Source organism: Fusarium musae, chromosome 5, assembly GCF_019915245.1.
Source record: "Fusarium musae strain F31 chromosome 5, whole genome shotgun sequence".
NCBI classification, from domain to species: domain Eukaryota; kingdom Fungi; phylum Ascomycota; class Sordariomycetes; order Hypocreales; family Nectriaceae; genus Fusarium; species Fusarium musae.
In genome coordinates this window covers 1,443,476-1,462,173 of record NC_058391.1, presented here as the reverse complement: position 1 = coordinate 1,462,173, position 18,698 = coordinate 1,443,476, and the positions used below count along the sequence as shown (strand labels likewise).

General features: G+C 48.8%; 9 protein-coding genes across 9 annotated transcripts; 6 read left to right on the top strand and 3 right to left on the bottom strand.

Annotated features, from left to right (window-relative positions):
- Nucleotides 1-509: 509 nt before the first annotated feature.
- Nucleotides 510-3,325, top strand: J7337_006848 (uncharacterized protein; the record flags this gene model as incomplete). Its single annotated transcript, XM_044824507.1, has 6 exons — nucleotides 510-646; nucleotides 701-918; nucleotides 969-1,085; nucleotides 1,138-1,514; nucleotides 2,373-3,120; nucleotides 3,183-3,325. 6 exons carry the CDS (start codon nucleotides 510-512, stop codon nucleotides 3,323-3,325), a joined length of 1,740 nt encoding a protein of 579 aa, XP_044680164.1.
- A 719-nt stretch (nucleotides 3,326-4,044) lies between these two features.
- Nucleotides 4,045-5,816, bottom strand: J7337_006847 (uncharacterized protein; the record flags this gene model as incomplete). The annotated part of the gene is made up of 2 exons (XM_044824506.1): nucleotides 4,045-5,496; nucleotides 5,544-5,816. 2 exons carry the CDS (start codon nucleotides 5,814-5,816, stop codon nucleotides 4,045-4,047), a joined length of 1,725 nt encoding a protein of 574 aa, XP_044680163.1.
- A 969-nt stretch (nucleotides 5,817-6,785) lies between these two features.
- GDA1 (Guanosine-diphosphatase) lies at nucleotides 6,786-8,544 on the top strand (the record flags this gene model as incomplete). The annotated part of the gene is made up of 3 exons (XM_044824505.1): nucleotides 6,786-7,017; nucleotides 7,087-8,434; nucleotides 8,487-8,544. The coding sequence occupies 3 exons, from the start codon at nucleotides 6,786-6,788 to the stop codon at nucleotides 8,542-8,544; spliced, it is 1,638 nt and encodes a 545-aa protein (XP_044680162.1).
- Nucleotides 8,545-8,789: 245 nt separating this feature from the next.
- J7337_006845 (uncharacterized protein) lies at nucleotides 8,790-9,938 on the bottom strand (the record flags this gene model as incomplete). Its single annotated transcript, XM_044824504.1, has 2 exons — nucleotides 8,790-9,164; nucleotides 9,213-9,938. The coding sequence occupies 2 exons, from the start codon at nucleotides 9,936-9,938 to the stop codon at nucleotides 8,790-8,792; spliced, it is 1,101 nt and encodes a 366-aa protein (XP_044680161.1).
- A 539-nt stretch (nucleotides 9,939-10,477) lies between these two features.
- Nucleotides 10,478-11,430, top strand: RAB7 (Ras- protein Rab-7; the record flags this gene model as incomplete). The annotated part of the gene is made up of 7 exons (XM_044824503.1): nucleotides 10,478-10,507; nucleotides 10,577-10,630; nucleotides 10,695-10,790; nucleotides 10,850-11,029; nucleotides 11,080-11,124; nucleotides 11,172-11,274; nucleotides 11,321-11,430. The coding sequence occupies 7 exons, from the start codon at nucleotides 10,478-10,480 to the stop codon at nucleotides 11,428-11,430; spliced, it is 618 nt and encodes a 205-aa protein (XP_044680160.1).
- Nucleotides 11,431-12,247: 817 nt separating this feature from the next.
- On the top strand, nucleotides 12,248-13,768 carry J7337_006843 (uncharacterized protein; the record flags this gene model as incomplete). The annotated part of the gene is made up of 4 exons (XM_044824502.1): nucleotides 12,248-12,271; nucleotides 12,333-12,409; nucleotides 12,459-13,203; nucleotides 13,256-13,768. 4 exons carry the CDS (start codon nucleotides 12,248-12,250, stop codon nucleotides 13,766-13,768), a joined length of 1,359 nt encoding a protein of 452 aa, XP_044680159.1.
- Nucleotides 13,769-14,764: 996 nt separating this feature from the next.
- J7337_006842 (uncharacterized protein) lies at nucleotides 14,765-15,193 on the top strand (the record flags this gene model as incomplete). The annotated part of the gene is made up of 3 exons (XM_044824501.1): nucleotides 14,765-14,892; nucleotides 14,946-15,032; nucleotides 15,088-15,193. The coding sequence occupies 3 exons, from the start codon at nucleotides 14,765-14,767 to the stop codon at nucleotides 15,191-15,193; spliced, it is 321 nt and encodes a 106-aa protein (XP_044680158.1).
- Nucleotides 15,194-15,555: 362 nt separating this feature from the next.
- RBG2 (Ribosome-interacting GTPase 2) lies at nucleotides 15,556-17,078 on the bottom strand (the record flags this gene model as incomplete). The annotated part of the gene is made up of 3 exons (XM_044824500.1): nucleotides 15,556-16,141; nucleotides 16,191-16,622; nucleotides 17,050-17,078. 3 exons carry the CDS (start codon nucleotides 17,076-17,078, stop codon nucleotides 15,556-15,558), a joined length of 1,047 nt encoding a protein of 348 aa, XP_044680157.1.
- Nucleotides 17,079-17,399: 321 nt separating this feature from the next.
- Nucleotides 17,400-18,663, top strand: CWC2 (Pre-mRNA-splicing factor; the record flags this gene model as incomplete). The annotated part of the gene is made up of 2 exons (XM_044824499.1): nucleotides 17,400-18,009; nucleotides 18,059-18,663. 2 exons carry the CDS (start codon nucleotides 17,400-17,402, stop codon nucleotides 18,661-18,663), a joined length of 1,215 nt encoding a protein of 404 aa, XP_044680156.1.
- Between the last annotated feature and the right edge of the window lie 35 nt (nucleotides 18,664-18,698).

Sequence of the window (18,698 nt, the reverse complement as noted above, 5' to 3'; positions counted from 1 at the left end):
AGCAAACTCACTTGCCCACCTGCAGCGCTTACATATACCGTTGGGGTCGACTAATGGCGATACATTTTGCAAAATTTGGCCTCAGCAAACGAACAGCGAGTCCAGCGGCCGGTTATAATGTCTCATTTTAAGTTAGGTAAGTAGGCAAATGTGCAGCAATTTTGCAAAATTTGGCCATATCCAATCAGGTCCTGCGCTCCAGTGACCACCCATGACAGCCCAGGTACAGTACCGTATACAAGTCACTTAATGACCGCCTCGTCGCCTGAATATGCAATGCGCACTGCCGTACGATTAGCCTACTGCCGTGAGTCGAGCGCAGTCGCAATAGACAACTTGAAAAGGTAAGGTCGGTGCGTGTGTGGAGGTTATGGCACATCAGATATATGAATCAACTACAACTACCTACTCTAAATACCCGACCCAGCTGGGTCTGAGTTGACTCTCCATTATGTTTCTCTCTATTTAGAATTATTTTCCGCTCTATCTGATTGTCGCATGCAATCACAATGTCTCGAGCACCTAAAATCTCAGAAGCGATCTGGGAGCGACACAAGAGCGTTATTCGGACCTTGTATATTGAGGAAGACAACAGCCCCGAGAAAGTTTCCGAGGTTTTGCGGGACAAGTATGGATTTGCAGCATCGTAGGCTCCCTAGAACACCTCACGCAACTTTACATCAAATCTAACATATTCAAGGCGTCATCAGATCATTCGTCGGCTTGCCAGATGGAAGTTCAAAAAGTACACGACTAAGGAGGAATGGGTGTATACGAGCTCACAGATACAAAGGCGAAAAGAGCAGAACGGGAAAAAGACTGAAATTGTTCTGAATGGCAAAACAGTTTCGGAAAAGAAACTCAGCAAGGCCTTAGGGAGGTACGTTGGGACCTGGGACTTTGGGCCCGAGTGCCAGAGTGAGTTCTCTTCTACAGGAACTTGACCTCGAAGCTGATACCTTGTTGAGGAATTCGTCCCTGCGAAGACCTCACAACAATCGAGATTCACACCCCCAAGGAAGGCCATGGCGTCATGCCATACTCGACGCCGTGGTTCAAGTTCTGGAAGCTTGCTGAAGAGACTGGTACGCAACACTACCTCACACAATGAACTGCGTCCAAGCTAATACACAGCAGTTTTTACGAGCGCTGCTATAGGTTTAGCAAGATCTAAAAGCCAGAACAATCAAGAAAATCTTGGCAAGATCATGAAATTCATGTCCTCGGATGAGCAAAAGTTCACCGAAGTACCCATCTTAATATCACACCTGGCGACAGCCTTGCCTCGATTTCATGAAAACCAGCGACATCCTGTACTAGAGGACTGCGACTCTTTGCTGCTGCAATGGATATTTTACGCTGGCTCAAACAAGTTAGTCAGCGTAGAATGCATGCACATATTGTTGAAATGGGCCATCGACAATAACTATCTCCGGCTCATCAAGGACGCCATTGCCCTTGGTGGACTAACTGTCCAAACCGCTTCCAGATACCTACTCCCCAGCGCTGTCGGGGTAGGTGATCTGGAACTACTAAAATTGCTTTTGCACACTGCTCATGGCCGTAACTTTTCTTCACGATATTTGGACAGGGCACTCGCAGTGGCTATTAACAATATCGATGGCCCCATGGTTGATCTATTGTTAAAGAATGGGGCCAACGCTACCAGATCATCCTTTGACGGCGAATTACCCATAAGGCAGGTATTGAAATTAAACAATGGTGACAGGATTGTGAGAAGTCTTTTGGAATCCGGTGCGGACATCCGTCGCATGTCGATCTCACATTCTATTCTTCTTTATGCTAGAACTACGGCATCTGCAAAGCTACTGCTAGAGGCTGGTGCTCCAGTGAACTTCGCAGGCAGAATGTGGTTTACCCCTCTTCAGCAAGCAGCTATCAGAAATGATCTAGATATGGTCACCCTGCTGTTGGGAGCTGGGGCAGACCCGAACTTGGTTTGTGACGATGCCAGAGACCTATTATTACCCAATAGCTGTGTTGCAGGGAACGGTCACATGCTTGATGGTATCTCAATTGCACTAATCTCGCCACTCATGTTCGCAAGGGGACATGGAAACTTCGATATGGCTCGTTGTCTTGTGGATGCTGGGGCTACAGCTGATGGCCCCATGGCTAATCATCATAAAGGGGAAAACCCTAGACTATGTCCAATTTCCCAATGGAATACCGTCTACTTATACATGCTAAGATGGTGGGGAGTTGCCAGGTCCATCAAAGACGTGCTTCCGCAATTTCCTGGAGCGGTGGATTGTGGCAAGATATGCGAGATCTTGGAAGCACTCTCATAATCAGCAGTGAACATATATTCATTTGCGCGTGATTGGCATCTGGATGGCACGGCACTACAGGCTGCAATAGAGATCAATGACTGTGTCCTCGCCGATGCACTCACAGAAGATTGGGTTGACGTGAACAAGACACCATACTCTTACCCGATCTTACCAGCTCTACAAACAGCGTCACTCAACGGCAACAATAGTCTGCTCAGATTGCTGGTTCGGCGTGGAGGCGACATTCATGCTCAACCTGCAGTAAGAGGACTCACTTGCCTACAGGCTGCAGCGATTTCAGGAAGCCAAGAACTCGTCGAGCAGCTTTTGCAAATGGGCGCCCGAGTCGACGATTACCAGAGTGGAAATGACACGACCGTTCTCCAAGCGGCTGTCATAAGTGGCAGTATAGGGACTGTGCAGACAGTTCTTCATGCTGGAGCAGCCGTCAACGACAGCCGAGGTGTCTGCTCTGCCCTTTACCACGCCGCTTATGGTCAAGATCCTGAAATGTGTGCTTTTCTCTTACGCAAGGGCGCTTTGGTAGACCAAGAGAACAGAGACAGCCCATTGCTTGCTGCAATATTTCGAGGCTCGCACGAGATGGCCAACCTTCTCTTGGAAGCCCGAGGCAATCCCAACAGTTGTACTCGATTACTACAGCACAAATGGAGCGAGTCAAGCGTGCCGCATCTTCGTTATGAAGAAGAAGACGAAAACGACGTACAATTATGGACTCCGCTAGCAGCTGCTTGTTACTGGAGTGACATCGCCATGATTAAGCTGCTTTTGCAGTATGGAGCTAAACTGCACAAAGGGACGAAATGTCAGTTCTCTCCCATTGAGGCTTCAGTTTGCCGAAATGACTTCAGTTACGACCTTTTTCAGTTTATACTTCACCTAAGAGTGAGAAACTTAGGAGGTCTAAGCTGGCACGATCGGGAATCGTTGGCCAGTTGTGCAGTTCCGACGAACGTGCCATGCGAAGTTGTTCAACAGATGGTCGCTTTGAATCTCCTCACAGAGGTTAGTCGAGGAAAGACCCTTGTCCTTGCAGCGAAAAAAGGGCTTTTGGAGAGGGTCAGGATATTGGTAAGAGCCGGTGTAGACATTCACCTTGACACAGCAAACATCGGTGGCGCAGCCTTGAAAGTTGCATGTCAGGAAGGCCATCTCGACGTTGCTGAATATCTCCTTGCTGAAGGGATTGGCTGTCGCCTTTGGTATGAGTCGCAAAACCACGCAGGCGAATTGGAAGATGCCTTGAAAGCTGCAGAAGCCAATGGGCATTTCAACCTCGTTGTTTTACTTCTTAAACATATAACAGGTATCAATGACGAGAAGTCCAACACGTTCGAGCTGCGACATGACCGAGCTCTAGTTGCGGGAAGAGTTGACATAGCCCATCTCTACCGGGAGCACGATCTAAGTCGGTATAGTCCAAACAACCGGCCTGTATTGGCTGGCATCTCTGAGTGTGAGCTGGTGGCGGGAACAACCAGAGGCGGTTTGGACACGGTGCTATAGCCTGGCTCAAAGAAAGCCGCTGGGATATGGTCTCCGGTCACATTTAGCTTGTTAGTCAGTGAACGCAAGCCAGCCTGTCGCAGTCACACGATATCGTACAATTAAAATCCACAAAAAGGGATTGAGTAAGATGTCGCGCTCCATACTCGAGTATAGTTCTAGCTAAGTGCGGTATCATTGTAAAAGCATGGACTAGGAACGGAAGAATATCATTCCCAGTGATCTATGGTTTCCTAAGCCCCTTACCCAACAACTCTTTTCCGACTTCTGATATGAGCTTTTCATCTGGGAATTTGGACTTTTTGCCAAGGATATTGTCTCCTGCACCAACTGTCTGAAGCAGATCCGGGAGATCGCCATCAAGAGGCGTACCGTAAACCAAGTGACCCAAGGCGAGAAGCATTCCATGCAACGCCTCTGCTGACTTTTCTTCCAAGGCTATAGCCTCGACTACCGACGCTGCAAGCTCTATCTCGTCATCTCCTGAAAGAGTAGGCTTTGACTCTTGTCTTGCCCGGCGATTTGCCACGGACAAGTTGAAGAGGAGGGAAGAACCAGCAACCCGCACGTTGTTGTGGCTCTCGTCAAGGAAGCTCGAAGAGATGAGAAGAATGACCGAAGCACGTAACGAGTTGTCTCGCATAATTTCGTCAGAAAATAGGGGTGTCGAGAAGAAGTTGCAGGCCATCTGGAGCGTGACCAGGCGAAGGGCATAAGGGCACTCTGACTGTTGATTGACGAAGTCCAGCACGGTCCGGACTGTCTCATGGTTCTTTTCTTCAGCAAAGTATCCACTGACTCTAGGATCCGAAAGAGCGCATCTGAATAAGTCAACGATAGTGAAAAGAATGTCAATGGGAAGTGTCGGGACCGAATCCCTGACAAGGCTCGACAGGTGATTCATCTCAGGAACGACTGCACTTGAAGGACCATCCTTCGCCTGATCCTCAAGGTATTTCTTGAGAGCTTGTACCTCTGGTTTCCCAGCAACTTCGTCTCCCATCTTAACCAGGAGTTTGTCCAGCGGAGGGACCTTTGTGTAGAGAACAGGCTTCGCATTAGAATTAGCAAAGGTCGGTAGCCGGAGTCTCTCATGAGGATGAACAGGATGTGCCATTTGCACTAGGAGCTGGACATTTCCTCGAAGAGCAGCTGGATCAGCCCCTGACCACCTATTTTCCTCCTCACCACGCAGAAATGTCACGATGGTTGGTGTCGCTCTGATGGAATACCGGCTTCCAATTTCGTGGGCTTGGGGCTGCGCAATGTCGATCTTGATCAGTGTGGCTTTCTCCCCAACTTCTTCCGCAAGTTCGTCATAAATTGGGTAGAGGACCTTGCAAGGTGGGCATGTCGCTGAGGTAAAGAAGACGACCGCACATGAATTCTTTGCCCCGTTCATCAAACGATCAAACTCAGCAGAATTGGAAACAACCTTGACGCCATGTTTTGGAGCACTTGGCGTCTGAGCGCTCTGTTGAAGTCCGAGGATAGAGCCATTCTGTCTCCCGGCATTAATCCCTTGAGTAAGCTGAGGAAGAAGCATACGGCCCATCGGCGAGTCAAGAACAGCCTGTGGCATCTTGACAATGTGCTCCGGAATACCCTTTCCTAATAGAAAGTTTGCGAATGAATCGCTGAAATTATTACAGTTGTGATGAAAGAGGTCATAGGCCTGTGAATTGTTAGACAAGTAAGCAAAACAAGTAGCAAGGACATTACCTCTAGTGTAAAGATCGGCCGTAGAGAGTCGAGAAACTCTTCTATTACATCCATAGGCAGATTCGTTGTGCCGAGATGGATTTTCTCCAAGGGCTGTCCAAGGTGTGATGAGCCTGGTCTGATTGCGATAATGCCTCCGTCATAGACATACTCTTTGCCGTTGAGTTCTATAGAGGTGTGATAGATGGCATCGAGCTGAAAGCCCAGAAGACCCATGGACATTTGGCGTGCCAGGCCTCGTGAGAGGTCATAGACAAAGAGTTGGACGTCCATCTTTTGTCTCTTGGAGGTGAGAGGAATGTGGTTGGTTTTCTTGGCTGATTAAGGATCGTAAAGATTTATTTACGACAGGTATTTATGACTTTAAGAAGGTTTAGGCAGAGTCTCGGGTGTGAAGGTTGTGGTTATTAAGTTGAGCAGGTCGAGTTTGAGGATTCTAGGGATTGAAGTGCAAGTATGAAAGACGCGCTATAGGCAGGCAACATTGCGTCGACCTCACTTGAAACTGGAACATTCTAAAGGCGCTGACGGAGAGAGAGTTTCTACCTAGAAAAAAGGCGCAGTTGAGTCTCTATTCTAGAGAATGGCTTAGCCAGAAGATAACAGATCGAGCCAGAACAGTTTGAGTATTGAATACTAGAGAAGTTATAACTGTCTTCTCATGCATTTCTCAATAATGTTCAAACTTGATGACATCGAAAGTCGCATATTGATCATTGGTGGGGCATCTAAAATTAGCGTTTCGTTCTCTTCCCTGGGATTTCAGGGGCTTTTCGCATGTCTCCAAGGTTCCAAGCCCCTGACAGATGCGCCAGCTGGACGGGCACTATCGCTATGGCCGTGGAGGTGCGTGTGGAACCTCGATTTTTAAGCATGCAGATTGGCTGTACCACGCAAACCAAACCATTTCCGTCTCTCACGAAAACTATCTTTGCCCCCCCTTTCTCACTGTAGTTATCCCGTGTTAGCCTATCGGTCTGCAACTGAAAGAGAGAGAGAGAGAGAGAGCCAGCTTGTCAACAGCCAACAACCAAAATCTCGTCTCGTCCATCCCATCCCTTTTAATTTATTCCTTTTTTTCGCCACGCTCCTCCCAACCCAACCCAACCCTCGTTTCGAAGTGAACCAACCATTCCCTCCCTACCTAGACTTATCCGATGGTCGACCCAGTCCAGTCCCTTCTTTAAATAGACAGCCCCCGACACCACAATCTTATCTCCCCTTCTCGCGAGACCCGCGCTCATGAGAACACCCACATCGCCGCCCTCATCAAAGTTCCCCGTCTTCGACCCTCACGAGAAACCAGACCGATACAAGTTTAAGCCCAAGAGGCAAGGCATTATTGGCAGGATGAAGGAGTCTTGGATGACGCAGTCCCAGCGGACGAGGTGGATTAAGACTGCCGCCATCGTTTTTGCGATTGTTACCCTCTTCTACTTTGTCTCCCCCAAGGGTGTTGAAGTGTATCACGAAGGTACGCCTAGTGGAGGTAGTAGCAGCTGTCGATCGAGAGTCCGAATCGCATTGTGCTAACAAGATGCAGTCACTCACCCTGCGCAGGGCAACAATGGCCAGTCCCCCTCAGATTCTTCCTACGGTACCGATCGATGCACAAAGTCTTACTCCAAGGACAAGCCCATTGTCCAGTATGTTCTCATGATCGATGCCGGCAGCACTGGTTCGCGAATCCACGTATACAAGTTCAACAACTGTGGTGATACCCCCGAGCTTGAGCACGAGGAGTTCAAGATGACCGAGAAGGATGTCGGTGGCCTCAGCAAGTATAACGGCGACCCTGTGGCCGCTGCCAAGAGTCTCGATCCCCTCATGAAGGTCGCTATGGATACTGTTCCCAACGCCCTCAAGGGCTGCACTCCCGTCGCTGTAAAGGCCACCGCTGGTCTTCGAATGATTGGCAAGGAAGCTTCCGATGCTATTCTTGCCGAAGTCCGACGACACCTCGAGCAGGATTACCCTTTCCCTGTCGTTGACAAGGAGAACGAAGGCGTCGTTATCATGGACGGTTCTCTCGAGGGCGTTTATGCTTGGATCACTACTAACTACCTTCTCGGCAAGATTGGCGGTCCCGATAAGAGCGAGACTGCCGCTGTCTTTGATCTTGGCGGTGGTTCTACTCAGATCGTTTTCGAGCCCACTTTCAAGGGCGCTGCTCACGGTGGAATGCCCGAGAAGCTTGCTGAGGGTGACCACAAGTACGATCTCGACTTCGGCGGTCGTCACTTCGAGCTCTACCAACACTCTCACTTGGGCTATGGTCTTATGGCTGCCCGCAAGGCCATCCACGGTGCTCTCATCAAGGATATCGAGTCTAAGAATACCGACAAGGCCTGGGTCAAGCAACCCATTGTTAACCCCTGCATTGCCCCAGGCATGAACAAGACTGTTGAAGTTACTCTTGAAGGCAGTGAGGAGCCTGTTGAGGTTACCTTTGTTGGTCCCTCGCAGCCTGCTCCCGCTCAGTGCCGAAACCTTGCTGAGAAGATTCTCAACAAGGATGAGGAGTGCAAGCTCGCTCCCTGCTCGTTCAACGGCATTCACCAGCCCCTGCTTTCCAAGACCTTCACCAAGGAGGATGTCTACATCTTCTCCTACTTCTTCGACCGCACCAAGCCCCTCGGTATGCCCGACTCGTTCACTCTTCGCGAGATGCACGATCTTACCCAGACTGTCTGTATGGGCAAGTCTGGTTGGGATGTTTTCACCACCATCCCTGATGCTATGGCCGAGTTGGATGGCCGACCTGAGTGGTGCCTGGACCTCAACTTCATGATGGCCCTCCTCCACAGTGGATACGAAATGCCCATTGACCGCGAGGTTAAGATTGCCAAGAAGATCAAGGGCAACGAGCTCGGCTGGTGCCTTGGTGCTAGGTAAGTTTCTACGATCTCGTCTATTTCTTGTCCCTTACTAACGATTTCCCAGTTTGCCTCTTCTTGCTGGTGGCTCTGGCTGGTCTTGCAAGGTCAACCAGATTGCTTAAGTTATACCATAGGATATTTGGCGTTGAAAGGAGATGCATGTTGGCTTTTGCTTTTACTACTAGACCGATTCTTTTGGAACGGCAATGACATTGGGATATGGCAAAATCACGCTACGGACCAACGGCAGCATGAACAAAAGATGAACGAGATTGCACGTCATGGGTGGCTTCATGGGGGAACTGGAGTCCTCGACTTGCCACGGCGTGTAGCATATTATAGAATTTATTAATACAAGGTAGCGACCTTAGACCGGCGCGGTCACCATGCCCAAAACATCTTCAATCACATCCTCAGGACCGATATCTTCTAATAGGGCTTCTACTGCTTCAAGTCTACTCCCCCATTGCATGCTCCTCTCCTTTTCAGGAGGAGTCAGCTGTACTCGGTGTAAGTACACCTTGCGGGCAGCGAGGCCAACTAGAGCTGGTGTTACAAAGTCTAGACGATGCAAAGCAGCTAAACAACGCATGAGTTGACCAAAGTGTTTTGTGGCTGTAGGACTGATACCCCCAGCAACAGCTCGGTGCATTCGAAGGAATGAGATGATGTTCATCTGGTAGCGGATGATTTCGACATCTACTTGTGCCTCTTTACTGAGTGTACCAAGATAACTGATATCCTATAATACAGTCAACGGCTGGACAGAAAGCGAATCAGGGCAACCTACGCTTTCGACAATCAGGGGTGGGTCTGAGCTGGTTTCCTCTCCAGGACCCCTTTTCACGACACTACCCGTAGAGGCAGTATCGGCATCATTGCTACCATCTGCCTCCTCCAAATTGACGAACCCATCTTCGGGATTATGCCAATAGGCTATATATAAGAAATCATTTAGGTGCGCCGTCACACGAGCTTCGCCTCCACTAGTTGCCTCTAGGACCGGAATAAAGACGAATTGTTTCGGAGCTGTCTGAACAGAAGTTCGTGTAAAGATACGACGGGTACGTAGAAGTTCCAGCGCCTGGATCTGTACAGCTTGTGGTGCTCGATCGAGATTCTTTGCGAAAACCACGTTGGCAATTCGAGACGTAAACGCACCACTGGGAGTTAGAGGACTGAGGGGCGTGCGCGGATGCGACGTTGATGGCCTCGACGTAAAGTATGAGTCGGGATGGCGCGATGCTGTCGGAGAGTGACTAGATGGAGAAGCCGCATTGCCTAGAAGAAGAGCAGAGGCCAAGTCTTCGAGCGTCGTGGAGGGAGTGCAATCGATCACGACCCAAGTGAGGCCGAATGTCTTTGTAGCTACAAGCTGTAGCTCCTGAATCAAGTCGTCGATGGCATCGGATAGTGTGCTGACAAGACAGTGTTCGCGACTAATTAGACAAAGGAGTAAGGCCAGCTCGAGATCACTCAGAGCGTGGACCTTGTCGAGTAGGCCATCATCCGCCATAATTCAGCCGTCTCAACCTCGCTGGCACGTCCATGAGGCTTTGCGTACCTGATAATGAAGGTTGATCCCTACTAGAACGTTCTTATGAAAGCTAAGGTAGTTCTCGGAAGCTTAAAGTTGCATGATAGAGGTGCATATGATGTCACGTGGAGTTGCACAAACCCAAGACCACCAGCGGCTTGCGACCCCCACTTTCCTGACCTGTGCATGCCACTAATCTGAACACGGACTAGTCTGTAGAATCACCTCGAGCGACGGGCAAGGCTGCGACATTGGTACCTCCGCCCACCGTCATACGCCGCTGCCATCTCCAAAACACCAACCTTTTACGTACCCGATCTTGACGGTCGAATTTCAGTTCCAGATCAATCACAGCAGCAGAAGTCCTGCTACACATCGAAGACAGCCCACGAGCCGAAGAATAGAGAAATCGAGGCTATAAGGTCGACGGCGCTTCGATCATTGCGTCTGGAACGCACGAGATACGCACGAGATAACGTCATTGAGCAACGCTTCTCGTCCAGAAACAATATTTCAACATGTCTTCACGAAAGAAGGTCCTTCTCAAGGTGCGAGATGATGAAAATCACGTCAGAACTTGTCCAGAACCCCAAGTATTGATACAAATGTGAAAATAGGTTATCATCCTGGGCGATAGCGGTGTTGGCAAGACCAGCTTGATGAACCAATATGTACGCATCTTCAATCAATATCGATGAAATTGTGACAAGACTGACGGTGATCTTGTAATTAAAGGTCAACAAGAAGTTTAGCGCGAGCTACAAGGCCACTATCGGGGCCGACTTTCTAACTCGAGAGGTCCTCGTTGACGATCGACAAGTTACCATGCAGGTAGGACAGGGAGACAAGAGCGCACCTTGAGGGACATTAGGCTGACTCTTCTGGGATAGCTCTGGGATACGGCCGGTCAAGAACGTTTCCAATCCCTCGGCGTAGCGTTCTACCGAGGTGCTGATTGCTGCGTTTTGGTCTACGACGTGAACAATGCCAAGAGTTTCGAGGCGCTGGACAGCTGGAGAGACGAATTTCTCATCCAGGCTTCTCCTCGGGACCCTCCCAACTTCCCATTTGTTAGTAGCCCTAGGCTTGAAAGAAGGAAGCGTGCTGATGCAGAAATTAGGTCGTACTCGGAAACAAGATTGATGTCGAGGAGAGCAAGCGAGTGGTGAGTAAGCAGAAAGCATTGGTGATCACGATCTAACATTATCAAAGATTTCCAACAAGCGCGCCATGACATTCTGCCAGTCCAAGGGAGACATTCCCTACTTTGAGACAAGTGCCAAGGAAGCCATCAACATCGACCAGGCTTTTGAAGGTAAGACTCTATGCTCTGACACCTTGACAAAGCTAACGATTCGCAGTGATTGCTCGCAATGCTCTCGCCCAAGAAGAGTCTGAAGAATTCAGCGGCGACTTTGATGACCCGATCAACATCCACATCGAGAATGACCGTGATGGCTGCGCTTGTTAAAGGATGACATGGGCAGATGCTAATTGGATGTGGGGATGTTTGTGATTGTGTGGAGTGACGAGGATGGTAGCTATTCTCGGTGGTGGATTATTGACGTTGCCTGGATGTATCATAAAGAGGCAGCTGGGTTTAGTTTTTCTTCTTCTTTCTCCTTGGTGTTTATACATGGATGCGACTTGTTCTGTCTTTTGAAATGCTTCATCATCTTCTTGAGTGTGATATGATGATGGGGATATGAGATGAGACGTGTTTGAGTCTTGATGCGTCAGCTGCTAGAGTCTCGAGGCAATGCCTAGGCTTTACTTCTTAAATATGCATCTAATCAGGCCATTATTAGATCAAGAGTCGAGCCATTATCAATCATCGTACATCAATCGAGTCGCCTCTAACCGGGGAAGCTCGAGTCAGCTAGCAGAGCTCCTCGGCTTAGACCCACCTCTGTCCGAGGCTGTGAAGGCTTCCAATGATAGCAGTTGTACCCCGGATTTCAAGGATATCCACCTGGAGAAGCTCGAGCTGTGAGTGGCCAAGATGTACAGTCAGCAGCCGCGAACCTCGGTCCCGTTGCTGGATATTGGACGATGTGCGGAGAAGTTGGAGCTTGAGACGAACCTGGGGTAGGGTAGAATTGTTTGCAGTAACCAACTTGTACTTTATTTCTTTATATCTTGACTGGATTCCTCTCTCCTTTCTCATATTATCTCGCTGTCTTGACATTGTTGTTGTGATATATCATCCATTTTGCTTGTGATCCTACACTCCCTTATTACATCCACCCATATCACAGTCCCCCCTACGTCGACTACATACAATTACCATGTCGGCAAGAATCCCTCTCATTGTGAGAAGCTCCATCCTGAACTTAACCCAAGAGCATAGTGACACTAACACTGACAATACAGGCTGTCAATCGCGTCAGCGATGCTGCCAAGAAGCAGCTTGACCTTGTCGCCAAGTTTGTCGAGGAAGAATGTATCCCGTTAGTTTCCCCTTTCACACAGCGCAACTGTATCTCTAATTCTTGTTAGCGCCGACCCTGTTGTAGAGGCTCAAGCTGGCGAGGGTGAAGCTCGTTGGGAGGGCCACCCTTCCATTATCGAGGATCTTAAGGTCAAGGCCCGAAAGCTCGGTCTCTGGAACATGTTCCTCCCCAAGGGCCACTACAAGGAGTCTCCTGGCTACACCAACCTCGAGTACGGTCTCATGGCTGAGTGGCTCGGCCGCTCACACGTTGCTTCCGAAGCATGCAATTGCTCAGCTCCCGACACAGGCAACATGGAAGTGCTGGCCAAGTATGGTAACGATGCTCAAAAGGAGCAGTGGTTGAAGCCTCTCATGGATGGCAAGATCCGTTCCGCGTTCCTCATGACAGAGCCTCAGATTGCTTCATCTGACGCAACAAACATTGAGATGGATATTCGTCGCGAGGGTAACGAGTACGTTCTCAATGGCCAAAAGTGGTGGTCCAGCGGTGCTGGTGACCCACGATGCCAGATTTACATCGTTATGGGCAAGACAGATGCCAACAACAAGGACACTTATCGCCAGCAGTCGGTCGTTCTGGTGCCCGCCGGAACACCTGGTATTACCATCGACCGCATGCTCAAGGTCTACGGATTCGACGATGCTCCTCACGGCCATGGACACATCACCTTCAAGAACGTCAGAGTTCCTGTCTCTAACCTTGTCCTCGGCGAGGGGCGAGGATTCGAGATTATTCAGGGTCGCCTTGGACCTGGCCGTATTCACCATGCTATGCGCAGCATTGGCGCTGTAAGTTTACCATGATATTCCTCAGTGTGAACCAATATCTAACACTATTTAGGCTGAGCGTGCTCTTGACTGGATGCTCCTCCGTGTCAACGATGAGTCTAAGAAGCCATTTGGTAAACTTCTCCGCGAACACGGTGTCATCCTCGAATGGATTGCCAAGTCCCGTATCGAAATCGATGCCGCACGCCTAATCGTTCTCAATGCCGCCATCAAGATGGACGACCTAGGTCCCAAGAAGGCCCTCAAGGAGATCGCAGAAGCCAAGGTCCTCATTCCCCAGACCGCTCTCAACGTCATCGACCGTGCGGTTCAGGCTTACGGAGGTGCTGGTGTTTCCCAGGATACACCCCTGGCATACATGTGGGCAGGTATCCGAACACTGCGCCTTGCCGACGGACCTGATGAGGTGCATCTGCAGCAGCTGGGTAAAAATGAGAACAAACGCAGTGCTGAGGCGACAGCGACCATTAAGAGACAGAGGGCTAAGACTGAGGAGTTGTTGAAGCAATACGGTGTTGAGAGGCTTCAGCCTGGTGCCAGAATAAAGCACAATGCTAAGCTTTAGTGTTTTGTTGTCACAGCGAAGAGTGGCGTGGTAGAGTATTGTTGGTTGTTTGTTTGATAATGGCCAAAGGGCGGCCGCATAACTAAGTCAGTTGAATATCTAATTATTATATTATTAAACTCGATATATATATAACAAGCTATTTGTTGAATACGGCATAGCTATTCCTCAGCTGTTCGTAGACGATGAACTCTTGATAAGGATCACCAGTCTGTCTACTTGCCGTTGGTGTCTGTAGCAGGGAATCTAGAGCTCCTTGGGGCCATTATTGGCATTGATTTCATCCATGACACCAATATTAAGGGCATAATTCACACATCCCCGGGGAATCCTCTGTCAATAGTGACATTTGATTATGCTTGTAGTCTCAAGTGTGATATGCCATATTGCACTTCCATTATACCTTGAACAACGGGGTATAGTTGAAGAGAAGTTTCAAAGGTCCCGGTGTCCTTGAGTTTCATTGGCTGTCCTAGAACTATCATGCAACGTCTCTTTTCTTAATGAGTCAACATCTAATCCCTGAGAGCTTTTTCTCATACATGTAAGTCATGCCATTCGATTACCCCAGTGATGGTGCGTTGTTCACGACAAGCAAGCGTAAAACACAGGCCTCAGCGTGCCATTTCTCACAGTGGAGTCCCCTGTAGCCGACCATTCCAGGCCTCTATCGCCCGCTAAGACACGGAAATAATCAACGTCATCGGGTCCCTGCTGCCCAAAATCCTTGCATTTTTCTTTAATTGCCCGTTGCCCCGTCAACAGGGGGCACCGTTTACTTTGCCTGCTAATTTTCTACTACTTGTGCAAGGACTGTACCTATTTCATACAAGGGCATTCTATCTTTTCATTAAAGAAACCCAACATCCATCCCAACTGTTTTTCTTCATACACAAACAAAGAACGTTATCACAGATCAACTTCTACACTCTCTACACTCGAGTATCACGCTCTCACACGAACGCCTCTACACTATCTTCTCACAACACTTTCATCATGTCAGCCAAAGTTCTCGCCGATAAGGACGTCAACGCTCCCATGACTGAGCAGCCAGTTACCAAAGACGTTAAGAGCATGGAGTACCATCGCCAGGTTCTCCAGTCCAAGATGGCTGAGGAAGAGACGTGAGTGACACTCAACAGCCACAACTCAATGTCAAAGTCTAACCTTTAAGCAGTGCCAACAAGTACGTCTCGCCTTCAGACAACATCATGAGCCCTTGCTCCGCAAAGATCAATGCTCTACGAAACAAGCACGCTAGCAAGTTCGTCACTCTTCCTCTTCTTTTAACAACAACAATGAACTAACATCTTCTTCAGGGCCAAGCCTAAGTCCTTGTTCGCCCAAGCGAGCGCTAAGAAACTCCAGGGCGACAATCCCTTGGGGGCAAAGCCAGCACCAGCCAAGGCCGGTTTCCAGCTGTAAGAGAGTCAGCAATACGTCTCTTCTTTCCGGGTAAAACATGTCCACATTTCATGGGCACGGCTTTTGCTTTTGTTGGCTATGGTCTACTAGCCAATGGTGTTTATTGAACCGCTGGAGGTCAGGAATACGGCGTTAGGGGTTCACTTGACATACACATACACACATTGTATTGGTGATACAGGTTATGGAAACTTTGGCTTGATATGATGCGATGACAGGGTTTGGCTTGCCTTTCTTTTCTGGTGGCCTTTTTATGTACAATTTTAACAATGAAACATGTTTTTCAGTTCTGAACTTGAACGGATGAAACTGAGTGTGATACTGATTTTTTGTTTTTGGCTTTAAGAAGCTTGCACAGGCAACTAAGCCTTCCAAGCACTGACGATATACACCACATCTTCATCCGCCACAGGATGTGCTAGACCAACTCTTTGAGGAACATGTCTTGCGCTAGCACCCCATACCAGCGCATACTTGAACGTGTCCTTCAGAGTCCTGTGAATGCGGTCACAGACATCCTCGATTGTGCTGTTACTGCGCACAATCAACGCCTCACTAAAGTCTGGTTCAGCACCCTTGCGTTTGGTGTAAATACGGATCAGCTTGAGCTCATTCCAACATCTGTCCACAACATCCTGAATACCCAGGTCCAGCTCACAACTCATGACAACGGTATGATCCTCGCGTGCTAGCTTGTCCAGGAAATCAAGCGAGACACTGTCAATCTTGTTGTAGACGTACAGACACTTGATGTACTTTCGATGGTCCTTCATGATAACATCAATGAAGTCATCGACTGTAGCGTTCTCATCACGAACAAGAACCTCACAATTAAGAATCTTGTAGTCGCGCAGGATATTGTAGAGCATCTTCTCGTCCAGGTTCTTGGGAGGCGACTGGAATGTGATTTTCATGCCACCCGCTGTCTTGACCTTGAGGTAAATGTTGCTAAGGTCTCATATTAATAGCGATTCAAACTTGTCTCAGTTGAACTTACGGTGGTTCTCGGTTCAGGCGGATACCGACAGCTTCCAATTCAGCCTCAAGCAATGCTCTTTGTTCCGCTTTCTTGGTAGCGTCGAGAACCATTAGAATAAGGTCACTCGTCTTGGCGGCTGAGATAACTTGTCTTCCTCGACCCTTGCCTTCAGAAGCACCCTCGATAATACCAGGAAGATCGAGCAGCTGAATCTCAGCACCTCCATACTCGAGCACACCGGGAATGGCTGTCAAGGTTGTGAAAGCATAAGAAGCAACTTCTGACCGCGTCTTGGTGACTTTTGATAAGAACGTCGACTTTCCCACTGATGGGAAACCAACAAGAGCAATTCGCGCATCACCACTTTTGCTGACATCAAAACCAGAGCCACCACCACCGCCAGCTCCAGGACCAGGCTCTAGAAGCTGTGCCCTTAGTCGAGCGAGTTTTCTACAATAATTAGTATAAATCTCTTCTAAGGCCACAGCCCTGTAGTCATGGCATGCCAAACCAACCCTTTTAATAGACCCAAATGATATTCTGGGTGCCGTCAATATTGCAACATTCAGAAATTATTTCTACGACAACATACCAGTCGCCTTGTTCTCTAAAAAAGACATTAGTCATTATTCATGAAGTCTTGTGAAGTCCTTGGGATCATTTGATATTCCTCCAACTTGTCGCAACTTTAAATTCACCCAAGACCAACTGCTTTAGGTCTCGTCTTCGGGCAAACTGCACCAATTGTGTAACAAAGGGACAGAGTATGAGGTTTTCTAAGACCATAGATTTACTAACTTTGTGTCTTCTTCATCTCCTCCTCAATCCTGTTAATATGTCAGTGATGCCCCGCTACTGTTTTCAAGACTGAACTTACTCCTTGATCTTCTCCGTAATGTTCACCATATTTGCGGTACTCAGAAACGCTTTTGCGTCTCTAGACAGAGTTCAAAAAGGAAAAGACAGTCAAGAGAAAGTATAAACCGAATATCAGGCGCCAGATCAAGATCTAAATCATGAGTGGGGGGTTATGAGGCCTGATGAAGTCGTGGCAGAATTCGAACGAACAAGCTCCACATGTGCGGGAGGTCAATCTCACCGCCTTCCCTTTCTGACACTTTATTTCTCCCCAGAAATGGATCTTTCTACAGCCTTGCATCATCAGCACAGGCTCGTCGCGTTGCCATCACAACACCTTCTCAGGATTCATCTTCCACTTTCGATACAATGGCTGATACAGCAGAACAAATCGAAACGGCGCCGGTAGTCGAGCAAGAAGGGCAGGAAATGGCGGTAGCGACCACAAATACAGAGGTTGCAGCGCCAACTGGAAAGAAAGTCGTCAAGAAGATCATTCGCAAGAAGAAGCGACCTGCGCGCGCCCAAGTCGATCCCGATTTCGTCACATCAGAACCTCCTCCTCAGACCGGTACAATTTTTAACATTTGGTATAACAAGTGGTCTGGTGGTGATCGAGAAGACAAATACCTATCGAAGACCAAAGCGAAGGGTCGCTGCAATGTCGCGAAGGACAGCGGATATACAAAGGCTGACGGGATGCCTGGAAGCTACTTCTGTTTGCGCTTTGCGCGTGGCGTTTGTCCCAAAGGTCAAGACTGCGAATATCTTCATAGGCTACCTGGACCCTACGATCACTTTAACCCTAATGTCGACTGCTTTGGACGCGACAAGTTTTCCGACTATCGAGACGACATGGGTGGTGTCGGAAGTTTTATGAGGCAAAACAGAACAGTGTATGTCGGAAGGATTCATGTCACAGACGATATCGAAGAGATTGTGGCGCGACACTTTGCAGAATGGGGCCCTGTAGAGCGCAGTAAGTTCCAGTTCCAATATCCTAATCGACTTGTTACTCATAATTATAGTTCGTGTTCTCAACACCCGAGGTGTCGCATTTATCACATATGTCAACCAAGCCAATGCCGAATTTGCCAAAGAGGCCATGGCACATCAGTCTCTCGACCACGAGGAAGTGCTCAACGTTCGCTGGGCAACAGCCGATCCCAACCCCATGGCGCAAGCTCGAGAAGCGCGCAAAATCGAGGAGCAAGCCGCTGAGGCTATTCGAAGAGCCCTTCCTGCAGAATTCGTCGCTGAAATCGAAGGCCGAGATCCCGAAGCTAGAAAGCGACGGAAGATCGAAAGCAGCTATGGTCTTGAGGGATACGAAGCGCCCGATGAAATCCACTTTGCCCGAGGTACTCAGGCAGTAAACCCCCTGGGTCGAGAAGGGTTCGCAGTTGAACACCAGGAACGGCCAATGATTGAAAACGGAGAGTCAGGCGAACCACCGGCTCAGGGTGAGGAGCAACAACCTCAAACTCAACAAGAGACTGGTGGCATCTTCTCAGGCAGCACCCTCGCAGCTCTTAACAAGGCCAAGGTCTCGGTGGCATCGAAACCGAAAGCAGCGGCTACAACAGGACCTTTGGTGGCATACGGAAGTGACAGCGATAGCGATGATGAATAGGGACAAGGCGTTTGATTGATATTTAGAAATGCATA